At 36.7% G+C, this 11975-nt stretch overlaps 2 protein-coding genes across 3 annotated transcripts in view; one reads left to right on the top strand and one right to left on the bottom strand.

Moving 5' to 3' along the window:
• The window catches only part of LOC120110761 (putative transcription factor At5g61620), a 3390-nt gene extending 1356 nt beyond the window's left edge, over positions 1-2034 (top strand). Inside the window, exons 2-4 of the mRNA XM_089923749.1 lie at positions 880-1091; positions 1226-1321; positions 1477-2034. Coding sequence (XP_089779875.1) covers positions 880-1091; positions 1226-1321; positions 1477-1719 — 551 coding nt within the window. The 3' untranslated portion in view covers positions 1720-2034. The remainder of the gene's footprint in view (positions 1-879; positions 1092-1225; positions 1322-1476) is intronic.
• Positions 2035-5598: 3564 nt separating this feature from the next.
• LOC103723984 (protein RKD5-like) lies at positions 5599-10400 on the bottom strand. 2 transcript variants are annotated; one of them, XM_008815095.5, is made up of 5 exons: positions 10197-10400; positions 9790-10087; positions 7834-8081; positions 6217-6438; positions 5599-5721 (listed from the first exon to the last, which is right to left on the bottom strand). In XM_008815095.5, the coding sequence occupies exons 1-5, from the start codon at positions 10327-10329 to the stop codon at positions 5708-5710; spliced, it is 915 nt and encodes a 304-aa protein (XP_008813317.4). In that variant the 5' UTR covers positions 10330-10400; the 3' UTR covers positions 5599-5707. The 2 variants fall into 2 exon arrangements, with proteins under 2 accessions (XP_008813317.4, XP_089779956.1); XM_089923830.1 differs by lacking the exon at positions 5599-5721 and having other exon boundaries at positions 5726-6438.
• Between the last annotated feature and the right edge of the window lie 1575 nt (positions 10401-11975).

The raw sequence follows: 11975 nt of genomic DNA, 5'->3' as shown, positions 1-11975 counted from the left end.
AACAATATTTTCCCTAATAATTTGGTAACTCTTGCAACGTTTTGTAGGTTGGATCCTGGAGTTAATAAAGGTGGATTTATTATGTTTCTTGGTTTCAATTTGCTTATAAAATCCGCCATTGGATTTTAATTAGCACTAAGTGTGTTGATATTTTCTGTCATTGCTTTTCTTATCATGAAACCTAGTAACTTTCTTAACTAGATGCAACTTGTGTTCGTGCATCTTAATATATTTGTTCTGATTATTGTTCATCTTTTTCTTAAGAGAAAGTTTTTGTTTCTAATATTATTTGTTAATTTTGTTTTACACTCTTCAATCGGCGTTAGGGCAAACAAGCTTTGTTTTTTTACTTGCTTCACACCGGAAAAAAATAGAAGGGATGCACTTAAATCTTTTCTCTTGGTAGTTTGAAGAAATTTTGGGGAAATAAAAAATCTTGAACCGGGACAACATAGGGTCCATATAAGAAATATAACAAAAGTGAAAATTTTTACTATCTACTTGATATTTTTGACTGTGTAAACTTTTCATTTTGCATTTAAATTTTTCAGTTTCTACGGTAATAAAAAACTCTTACTCTAGAAGACTTATCAATGTAGTATACATAAATTTTAAGGGTGTATGACAAATGCTGTTGGTAATTTACCAAAATATGGTTTTATAACTTGCCTCCGCGTGTCATTCTTTGGCCATAAGGTCAATTTCTATTAATAGCTATTTTTGCTTAACAAAATCATTTTGCTTTTGACATTGTCTTCATGCCAAGATTCTCATGTACTCTTTTCATCCTTTGTGTATAGTGGGCTAGCAAGAAATGAGATTTCGTATTTCTTTATTCGATTATTGATCTCTCGGTGACTCTGCTCTTTTCTTATTCAGGCGCGCCTTGGACAGAAGAAGAACATCGAACATTTCTAGCTGGTCTTAAAATGCTTGGTAAGGGGGACTGGAAGGGAATATCAAGAAATTTTGTTACCACTAGAACTCCAACTCAGGTAGCCAGTCATGCTCAGAAATATTTTCTTCGGCAGAGTAATCTGAATAAAAAGAAGTGCAAGTCTAGCCTTTTTGATATCGGGATAGGTGATCTAGTAAGTCTCATTCATTCAACTTATTAGCGCTGCTGACCAAAAAGTATCAAATTTTCAATCATTCTATCAATTGTTCATATAGTTTACTATGTTATTCCTCACTTCTTATATTGTGATAATCACTCTACTTCCAGACTCCTGCATCCGAAACTTCTACCCCACCATTATCATTTAAAAGACCTTGTGAAGTTACAGAAGAGATTTATCACCATCTCCAAGAAAGTTATTTGGTAAATTCTGCGTTCCCTCTCGTGTCCATACAATTTTTTATATTTTTGAAAGTAAACATTCACCAATTTCCTAAACTCTTTCCTACAAACTGCACGAACTGGTTTGTGAGAATCCTTTCTTAAATATGGCCAAAAATCGGTTATTTTATTTGCAGGAAAAACTCCCAGTTTTTATTACAACCCAAGCTGCGTCGGAAGCCAGTTCTACTGCATGTGCCCCAGATTTCTACAAAGTACCCTCCAGTTCGTCAATCCAGCCGCACCGGCACTATCCAACTCAGTCTACTACTTCTCCTCCAATACTAGAAAACAGCGATTTGGAGCTCAGCATTAATTGCACCACCTCAGCCTCACAGCCTGACCAAATTATCTTCACTGAAGGCAGCAGGAGTAGTTAGTGTCGTTTAATCTAATATGTTTTATTCATTTGATTCTCTTAGCTTATATAATCAACTAGTTTTTGTATTCACTCATTTTGAGTTAATAGTTAGTACAAGGCAAGAAAACTCTTTCATTTTTCCTATTTTTGACTTGGATCAATAAAATAGAGAAAAAAAATAGATTTGGGTAATATGTGTTTTATTTATTGTGACCGTCCTAGGCAACAGTGACGGCAGCTATTTGTGTGGTTCTTAGATTCTCTAATGTTGGTACATTGGCTGGTAGAAGTCTGTAGCCCACGGACGATGGGAGATGATGCATATGGTAAAAGTTGTGGGAGAAGGAGAACTATACCTTAAATTTGTAGTGATAGTCCTTATGTGACCTCATTGCTCAATCAAGGTGTAAATTCTGTATTCTAGATACGATAAACTGTCATGCTATGAGCTGAGGAGAGATATCTTTTTGTGAAAAGTAACGATGATAGAATTGTGAATATCGTACATATATAGTATGGTCATCTTTTCAAAGCAGTCTACTTCAACAAGTTTCATTATGATCTTTATCCTACGATTTCAAGGTGATGTTTTACTTTGATCTTTATCCTTGAAACACTTGTAATTCTTCTCTTGATTATTTGCACTCCAAAGTGCTTGATTGGATTACTAAACAATTATAGATCAAATCCCTCTTAAAACATCTAACTCAACCCCAAACCCTACCCTAGGCTAACCCTAGATTAACCTTGGGTCAAGCCCAAAACCCAAACCATGCCTTACACTATCTCTAACTATCATAATTTGTTTTACACTAAGACCAACTATAACTTGATACTTAAACTAATCTTCCAAGTAATAGAAAGCTTGCACAAGAAGAAATGGTACCAACCATCTAAATCCCATCCTTTTGATGATAGGACCCTCTTTTAGAATTTTCCATCTCACCCTTTTAAATTCTTCATTAGCTTTCCACCTCTATTCTAAAACCCCGACCCACAATCGAGCGAATCAAGAATTAAGGGAAGTGGAGAGCAAAGAATAAAAATGAAGGTCCCGACAAGGAGGCTTCCCACAAGGTCCTCCTAAGAGAGGAGCATTTAAATGTCCATTTACAAATCGAGAAGCACCTTGTTTGCTTCAAAACTTTCTTGCATTTCTTTATATTTAATGGCAAATTCTTGTCAAAGCATGTAATCATATTTCTTCTTACTCAATAAACAAATTTCCTCTCAAGATCGCATTTGTCCCTAGCATAGTAGTTTAATTTCTTGCTCGGTTTTTTCTTTTCTTTTCTTTTAGTTTCTTGTACCTTCTTGAATTTTCTTCAAACGTATGAAATTGATCCATATCAAGGTTAGAAAACTAGTTTCCTTCATTTCTACACCCAAAGCCAATCCCCAGAAGCACTAACCTACAAAATAGGGTCAATAGAGTTTTGAAACAAACCCTATAGGACCAGGGCTTGAATACCTACACGCTAGGTGCTCAACCTTGGTACCTATAAGCCCCCATGTTTAATTATATTTATAGTGGATGACATAGAAACCATCTACCATGGGCTTAGTCTAACATAAGTTAGGTGCACTAGCCAAGTGAAAACCAAATTGAACACCATATGGAAGCTGAGTCTACGAGCCTAACACACAACAAAGGGACTATTGTACAACTTACCAAACATGAGCTATGTGCACAAACCCAAGAATTCCAGGTAGGCCTACAAAGGGCCATGCCTATAAATTATTCTTGAAAACCCAATGGAGTCCAAAATGGATCATCTAGAATGTTGCTATAGTAAATAAATAATTCCTAGCTTCACACATTTGGTTGTTTGGAGCATAGTCCCTTAATCCATATAATATTTCAAACTTGGAACCGAAAAGGAATTGTAGCAAATTTGATGTGCTGTGAACAGTCCTTCTCAAAAGTGGTGAAATCGAAATCACATAAAATTTAGATGCAGCGATTGGAGATCAACCTGATGACAATCCAAAGTTCATCCTACATCTGGGCCATAATCAAATTAAGATGTGAAGCATGGTAGATCACGAATATGCAGCAAAAAATAAATAAATAAATACCATTCTCCCAAATTGGTTATAACGCATGCAAAAGTTTTCTCAATAATAAATATAGGATTTGGAATATACTTATGCGCAAACAAATCAAGATGAATATTTGGTAGAGAGAGTCTCTAGAGTACTCCCATTCGGAATAGCATACGGTCTCCAACCCTAATATTGATGCTAAGTCCCTATAGATTCTCTTCGCTCATTGCATGGCCTCATTAGGGTTTCTCCAAACCCCAGAGGTCCCTTGAGAAACAAGAGATGGAAGAGGGAACATGGGAGAAAATTATGAGAGGGAGGGAGAATTTTTATTTTTTTATATTTTTTCATCTACAACACCAACCCTAGCTATATATTTATATGAGAGAAAGGGGAGGGCCAACTATGGTTTGGTGGGGCATGCTATATGGTGCCCCTTATCTTTTTCTTATGTGAGAAAGAGAGAGGCATATACACTAATCGGCACCGTCCCCTTCTCTCTTTTATGTGATATATGAGCTTCCCATTTGTTTCCTAAGAGGTGAGCCTAGTGAGGGCCTAGTAATCAGTTCTAACATGTTAATAGCCCACTAAGCCTTAAAAACTTGGTCTGCATCACATATAGAGCCCAATAAAATATAATGGACCCATATCATGATAAGAAGCCCATGACCTCCCTCATATACCCCATAGGACTATGGAACAATTTCAAAATCTCAATAAGCTATTAGATGTTTATGAATCCGATAACACAAAAAGGTTGTTACGCATCCATGCTTTTGGAGTTTCAAAGGGATCAATTTCTACTTATATGTATTTTCTATATACATAAGAAGCTATGTAACAAAACTGAGAGATTTTATAACAGTACTTGAGGGTGGCAATTTATGATCTGATTTGTCAATCCGACCTGCGAACGACCCACTTTAAGCAGATTTAGATTTGATATAAATGGATTTGGGTCATAAATGGATTAACCCATCTAGACCTATTTATTAAATCGGTAGGTTCAGATTTAAACTTGTAACCGGTTTGATAATTAGGTCAAGTCATAACCCGACTTATTTAACATGTTTGAAATCTTCTTAACCTATTTAACCTGACTCGCTCAACCTGTTTAAATCCATTTAATCCGTTGAAAGTCTATTTAACCTAATTTGACATGTTTAATAAATAGATTATATGGGTCGGGTCGGATTACTTATTTAATAAATAGGTCGAATTCAAATATGAAATTTTGACTTGTTTAGTAAACGAGTTAGGTTTGGGTTGATAATTTTTAACCCGATCCGCATGTCACCCAACTCGATTGCCACCCCTAGATCCTTATATTATAATGGGTGTAATTTGATTAATGACTAGAACACCTCTTTTGGTCATGCGTGTCTTGCGAAAGAATGGGGTAGCAAGCGAGAAAAAAAGGAGGAAAGAAATAAAAGAGGTCTTTGAACTCACAAGACGTAAGTAACTTGGCCAAAGCAGAATACTGGCTCTCTGTGTCTTAGCAGGTTCTAACAAAATCTTTAAAGCAAAACGTAGGTTGGCTACTAGCTATTGATCACAAATCGATGACATAAAACATCACTAGCCACTGGAGGCTGTGAATGCTGGAGTGGAATAAGAGAAATATGTGAAATTTTATTATAGTTTAGAGCAAACCATGATGTGATGTCTCTATTCCTTCTTGCTAGTGATTAGTAATATAGCAAAAGCTACAACTTCACACCATTTGATTTACTCAATTGTGGAAGCAGTAGTGAACCTAAGAAGAAGGTTGTTGGCATTTCTTGCTTAGAACTTTTTCCTTATGTCTTCTTTTAAAAACATCTTGCCTGAACCTCTTAGTTTCTCCCTGCAACTCCATGAATGGGCTCCTCTCAATACCCTCCTTTTCGGTTTCTAGCATTCGCTTTCTCTTAGTGGCTGCTCTGGCTGCAGCTGCTTTGTCCTCTTTCTCCTGTCTATGAATCTCTTCCTGCATATCAATTCCTTAATTCTTATGCATGAGAAATGACATCGAATGATCGATGGACAGTCATATAGAATTTCTAAAATTAGAACATAATAATGTATGTCCGGTCACCATGAAACACTGTAATGAGCCATTAAGTATGGACAAATGCCCTACAACCACTACTTTGATTTTTACATGACACCATGGCTGAGAATACCAATTCAAGTTCATTTATTATTTGAAGTTCAATTTAAACATGATATTGTTTAGCTGTAGTATATAATTTATTAGTATGCATCAACAGTGTGACCAATCTTTAACAACCACTTAAAATTTTATTCAACAGATATGATTCAGAATAGCATTTTCAGTATCTAGGACTGACACTATAGAAAAAGATGGCCCAAACTTCCTTGTGTCATTTTACTGGACATAAATACAAGAATTAGTTGATGATTTGCACATGTTTACATGCGAGACTTGGTAAAAGTATCTGAAGGGAGATACGAAGATTACCTGGAGATTGTGTACCAAGAGTGTCGAGAGACTTCATCTTCCTATGTGGCCAACGAGGTATACCAAATTCTCTACATTTCCTCTTCAGTACAGTCAATCCGACATTTAAATTTCTCGAAGCTTCTATGATTGGAAGATTGAAGTACTTAACAAGATCAGTTAAAGAAATGCTAGCTACATGCTCTGCTGCAGCTCTCTTCTTCTTCATGGATGCTCCAACTTCTGCATTCTTTTATTCAAGCCATAAGAAGATAGTGCAAGCTAAGGAGGAAAATAAACAAAATAATTATGTATTTCTCTTTTTGTTTTATCTGAGAAATTGTGTTTCTATTTAAACAAGCCTGATACACTAATAAGAGTATTCTACATGTAAGGGAGAATGTGGTCTAGTTTTACTATTTAGTCTCACATATATCATCAGGGCCTATTTGTATGTTCGTTTAGTAGGGCCTTCGTCTTGAAACCATGGAAAGCAGTTACGTGGCATTTGTTTATGGAAAGTGAGATGTATACCAATTTGTAGAGCGTAGACACTCCCACTAGTGAACTTGTTTAATGATTTAGAGATCAAATTGACCATATTTTGACTAAATCTTACCCTGATAACCTACAGCCTAGACCTTGAACTAGCTGGGGAATCGATGCCTTAGAAGCTGTATAAAATCCCTGAAAATTCTATTGAAGATCGAAAACAACCATTTTGTGACATACATGATCTTCTATAAACTTCGATGTAATTCTTCGCTGGACTGCTCTGAATAAAATAATTTAAGTTTGTTTATATGTGATGCTCTTAACCCTGAGATTGTGCCCTGTTCATCACATCAAAATCCCCTTTAGGTCAGACTAAGATATTACCAGACTTGATAGAAAGCCATGCATCATTCAGAATTTCTTAATGCAGGGGTGATGATCTAAATGACACTAAGTTATGCATCCTAAAAGTCCAACTCTTGACCCTTCTAGCCATTGGAAAGTAGAAAGCCAGCCAAAGGTTCGGTAAAGATCATGAGCTAAGACAGAGAACTTTCATGTTTAGATCATTCCCAATTTTTAGGCAATCTTATGCAAACTCTCCTGAAGAAGGATTTGATTTCTCAAGCTTATGCTTTTTCTTTTTGGAGCAATGAGTGGCAAGACCTCAAGCTTCCAGTTAGAGCATAAATGCAAGCAGCTCAAACAATGATTAATTTCTAGAAAATATGCAGAAGTAAAATAATTTATGATGAAATTAGCTTCACAATTTGGATTTCAATTATCTACAATATTTCTTTTTGATTCTCTTTAAAATAGAGATCTTCGCTCGATTATTCAAACTGTGAAACAGCTTCAAAATTTGAAAAATTAAACAAAGAACTCCAAGTTAAAGGGAATCAAAAAAGAATTTTTGTTGATAATTGAAATCCAGGTTTCATGAAAAAAAAATCAAAAATAAAACATGTATCTCAAGCTGACAACTAGAACAAATCCACAACATGCTCAAACTTGTGTTATAAAATATTTCATGATGCAACCACCTTTCAGTTCAAATAACTAAGGAAAAATGCCACTTTAAATAGAATTGTAGTGATGATTCTAATGGTTGTGCACCAGGTATTCAGTAAGAAACTCACTAACCAGGTACAATTTCATGGGAGTGTTGATTGTCTGATGTTGCTTGTTTCATCATGGGACCGGAGTGTGAGAGTTGATCTTCATCATAATCAGGTGCATTTTTCATTGGCCGAGAAAACTTATTATCTTTGTCTGCAAGGATTTCTTCTGAAACAACATGCATCAGCTCTTGGTTTTCTGTTTCGCACCTTAACTCGAAAACCTTTTGAAGATCACAGGACAAAGTTGGAACAGACTGTAATCTTGGATTTCTGAAACAGACATATGAATTCAAGTTAAAACTATAATCATATTTTCTCAATGCAAACAGTAAAAATATGCAGGGGGAAAAAGTAAATGACAAAGAGAAGTTGTTCAGGGGAAGTTGAAGCTAGAAAGCTTTTCATTTAATGATAGAATATACATTCCTACCAAGCATTAGAAATTACCTATAACTTGAAAATACAGGTAGCGAGATTATCAGCTCATGAGGGGCAAAAAAAAAGGGAAAAAGGAGATACTTTGAGAAAGCTTTAATCATAGATAAGTCAAGGACCTCACGCTTTCCTTCTTTTCCTCCTGGCCTCTTAAGCCATCATTTTTACTTTGGTCTCCTAGGTCTTTTTGTCTACATTTTTTATTTGCATAATGTATTGGTCAATAGATTAGCCCCATCTTTTACATCGGAAGAAAAAAGAAAAAAAATTCAAGGAATAACCCTTTTCTCAGCATGCGTAAAGGCCAATCCTATCCGGACAATATGAGCAGCTAAAGGTGACTATGACTAAAAAGAGGAAAGAAGAAGCAGCTGAATATGGCTCGAATTCATGATCCCAAAATCTCACCTAACAGCTCATCCCACCAAATATGCGTCCAGTAAAATCAACAGTCAATCAAATCTTTGAACAATTAGTATGATCAATTACAACTAGCTGTGATCTTAATGTGCCCAAAAAAAATATCATAATCGACCAGATCAGCAGATAAGAAAAGCGCCCGGTCATGGCATACTTGAAAATAGATTTCCTAATTACCCCAATCAGTAGATATATAAAAAAAAAGCTCAATCAGCAAATCATATGATCCTAACCATGCAGATTTGCATCCTTTTTTTTATAAATACCAAGCACGGGGACTCTCAAGATATGATGAAAAATTTGAATACTATACTTTCATACTTTTATATCTCTTTCATCTCTCCAAGTTTCAAAGTTGTGAATGCTTTAGTCAAGCTACTCCATATCAGCGCTCTATAGTCAGAAAACTAAAAACAAAGAAAAAAAAGCAAGGAAGAGCAAAACCTTTTCTGTGATAAAATAGCAAAAGAAAAAGGAAAATCACCACAACATCCAGCCATAGTATTAGCAAATATAAAAATTCAATTATTTCTGGAGTACACATGCAAGGAAGCAATAAAAGCCTACCTTTGTAAATTTAATGAAAAATGTTCAGTTTTATTTTAAATAACCACTGGTTTTATCCAAATCGTCCCAATTTCCGTTCATAACATCACGATTCACCCTGGTATCAACAAGAAGTCATCCAAGCAAGAAATGAAACAAGCAAACTTTTTCATAGCATTGATTCATAATCAATTAGATATTCCAAATGCATTACCACAAAAGAAAAGAAAAGAAAAATGAAATTAAAAAGAAATTATATCATGGACAACTCCCAAAGATTCCAAATAGATTGCAAAATAATAGTAACACAGGGCTACAAATAATCATGAACTAATTCGCAAATGCTTTAATTGGCAGAACTAAATTTCATCACACTCCTGTCATGTTAGATTGAGGGAAGATTTGCGATGCAGTTCCATAAAATTCTTGGGATTTCATCAAGTTCATCCAATTTAACAGATCCCCAAACCACATAAAAAATCTGAACAAAATTAAAGGAAAGGAGATCATTCCATTTTGGCCCATCTTTCTTTCTTTTTGGTAACATCTTGGCCTATCTTGCACAATATGTCTATACCTGGAGAAGGAGAGGATGGGAGGGATGGGAGGAGGCCGCGAGATGGCAGCGGCGGTGGCAGAGTCGAATGCTAGAATACAAAGCCAAAGGCCAATGTTTTGCCCCTCGTGGAACCTCGGCCGGTGGCGGACGCCACCACCCACCACTGGATCCGCCAGCAGGAGCTGGCGGGGGATCGGCGCAGTGATCTCGAGGTGGGAGGTGGGAGAGAAGAGGAACTCCCTCTCCACCCACAGCTCCCTCCCCTCACCTTCCTCCTCCGGAACGATTCGGTAGGCATGCACGCTTCTGATTAGCTCTGTAAGAAGAAGAGAAGAAGAAGAAGAAGAAAAGTATATAAACAAAGAGTGAGGATTGATGGGATGTAAAAAGTTTTACATTATAGGGGGTTGTGATGAAAAAGAGACCTTGGTTGAGGACGTTTTTGAAAACAGCGAGAAAGGAGAGAAGAGAAGGGGGTGGATGTGGGTGGTGATTGTTGGAAGAGGAGGAGGAGGAGGAGGAGTCCATGCTGGTTGATGGTGGATGCTCATGGGTCATGTTTCAAATGGTTTGGCTACTGTTTTATAATGAAACATGGTGAGTACCGCAGGGGCAACGTGACAAGAGGAGCATGAAGAAGAGAAGAGGTTTTGGATCTTTCCACCTTTGTAGTTTTTGGAATGATATCATCATTTCTTTTAAATACATGTTAACATGGTCATTCACCATGCATGTCCATTCAAAGTTCAAAGCTCGCACTCTCATATGACAAGTTGCCAGTTCATGTTGCAGCTTTGTCTCTTAGGAAGTTCCCTTTTCATCCGCCTGAACTAACTTGTTTAATTGCTTCTAGGCCATGCTTACTCTAGAGTGACTTCATGCATGTATTTTGTTCTATAGATGATGTAAAAAAAAACAAAAGAGAACAGCTGTCACTTATAAGCCCGTACTAGAATGTTGCATTTATATAATTTTGTTGAATTTTTTTTGGAGGGAATAATTTCGTTGGAGTTTTAATCCATGAAATACTTTGATTAGGTAGATTCTTTGCTTCCATGTTCTATATTAAACATTTTTTTGAGAAAAATTTTATTTTGTATTGAGTATAACAACTAGAATGCAACTATGTTGAAAATTGCTGACTTAAATCCAGTAAATTAGAATTAAATCTCTAGAAGAATGAACTAAATGACCGAGAAACTGGCCACATTATTTTTTTGACCATGGTCTACGCATCCATCCATAGCAACTGTCAAATCAATCAAATATCATAAGTTGCTCTCTCTACACCATCTGTACGATATAAACCGACATGCATCCGAAGACCACCACCCTTTTGACCAAACCTTTTTCTTTATTAAAAAAAAAATCAAATTAAAAGATCATCAATTGGATGATTAGAATCATGTGAAATCTAAACAAAGTGTGAAGGCTATACACCAGAAAACATGTGCATTCTGTTGCGATTCCTGTCCATCAAATTGTACCAAGGTAGTAGCATCATGATGCTACCCTAATGATCTGCATTTGCTTTGAAATGAGATAGCTCAGACGACAAGCACATATCTTCTAAGTTATAAACCATCGATTTTTTATTTCCTTTTCGATTTCAGCAGACATTTGTCAACAACGGCCATTAACTTTCTGCTGAGTTGGCAGCAATTTTGTAAGGGTAGAAACATGCAGGCGATGTTACGTGGGTTGCATGCAATCCCTTACTCTAAAGTAGCCACGGAAACAAGGAGGGGCAGTTTGGGCAATCAAGACTTTCTGGCTTCGTGTGCTATTGGTGTGAGAGAGAAGGAAGGCTGTTGTAGTTTGGGAAAAATTTTGCAGCGATGAAAAGAGAAGGGCTTTGGTGCAGTTCGTTGGACGACTGGCACTGCCACCAGGATGGATTTGTCTCGTGGCGTTCTCCTCCCCTCAAATGCCCAAGGGCGTTTTGAGGGCTGGTGGGCTGCGTGCCAACTGCCACTCTCTCCTCTCGAGTCTTTTCCACTGACACCCGGTTGGAATTTTTGTTTTCTACTGGAAATTCCCATCCACACGAAAGGTGGGGCCCTTTGTCGGAGGCCACTACAAACCACAGATACTTTGTTGTGGGGCCCACGTCTCTCTTCCTCTCTGGCTAAAGATGTAAGCTGGAGATTGGTATTTGGAAAAAGTTCATATATAGAAGGGTCATGGTGGGGAACAAGATGAAG

This window comes from Phoenix dactylifera, chromosome 6 (assembly GCF_051530095.1).
Source record: "Phoenix dactylifera cultivar Ajwa chromosome 6, Ajwa_hap1_PhDact_Kaust_v1.1, whole genome shotgun sequence".
Classification (NCBI taxonomy): domain Eukaryota; kingdom Viridiplantae; phylum Streptophyta; class Magnoliopsida; order Arecales; family Arecaceae; genus Phoenix; species Phoenix dactylifera.
This window is presented reverse-complemented; position numbering and strand designations above follow the sequence as displayed.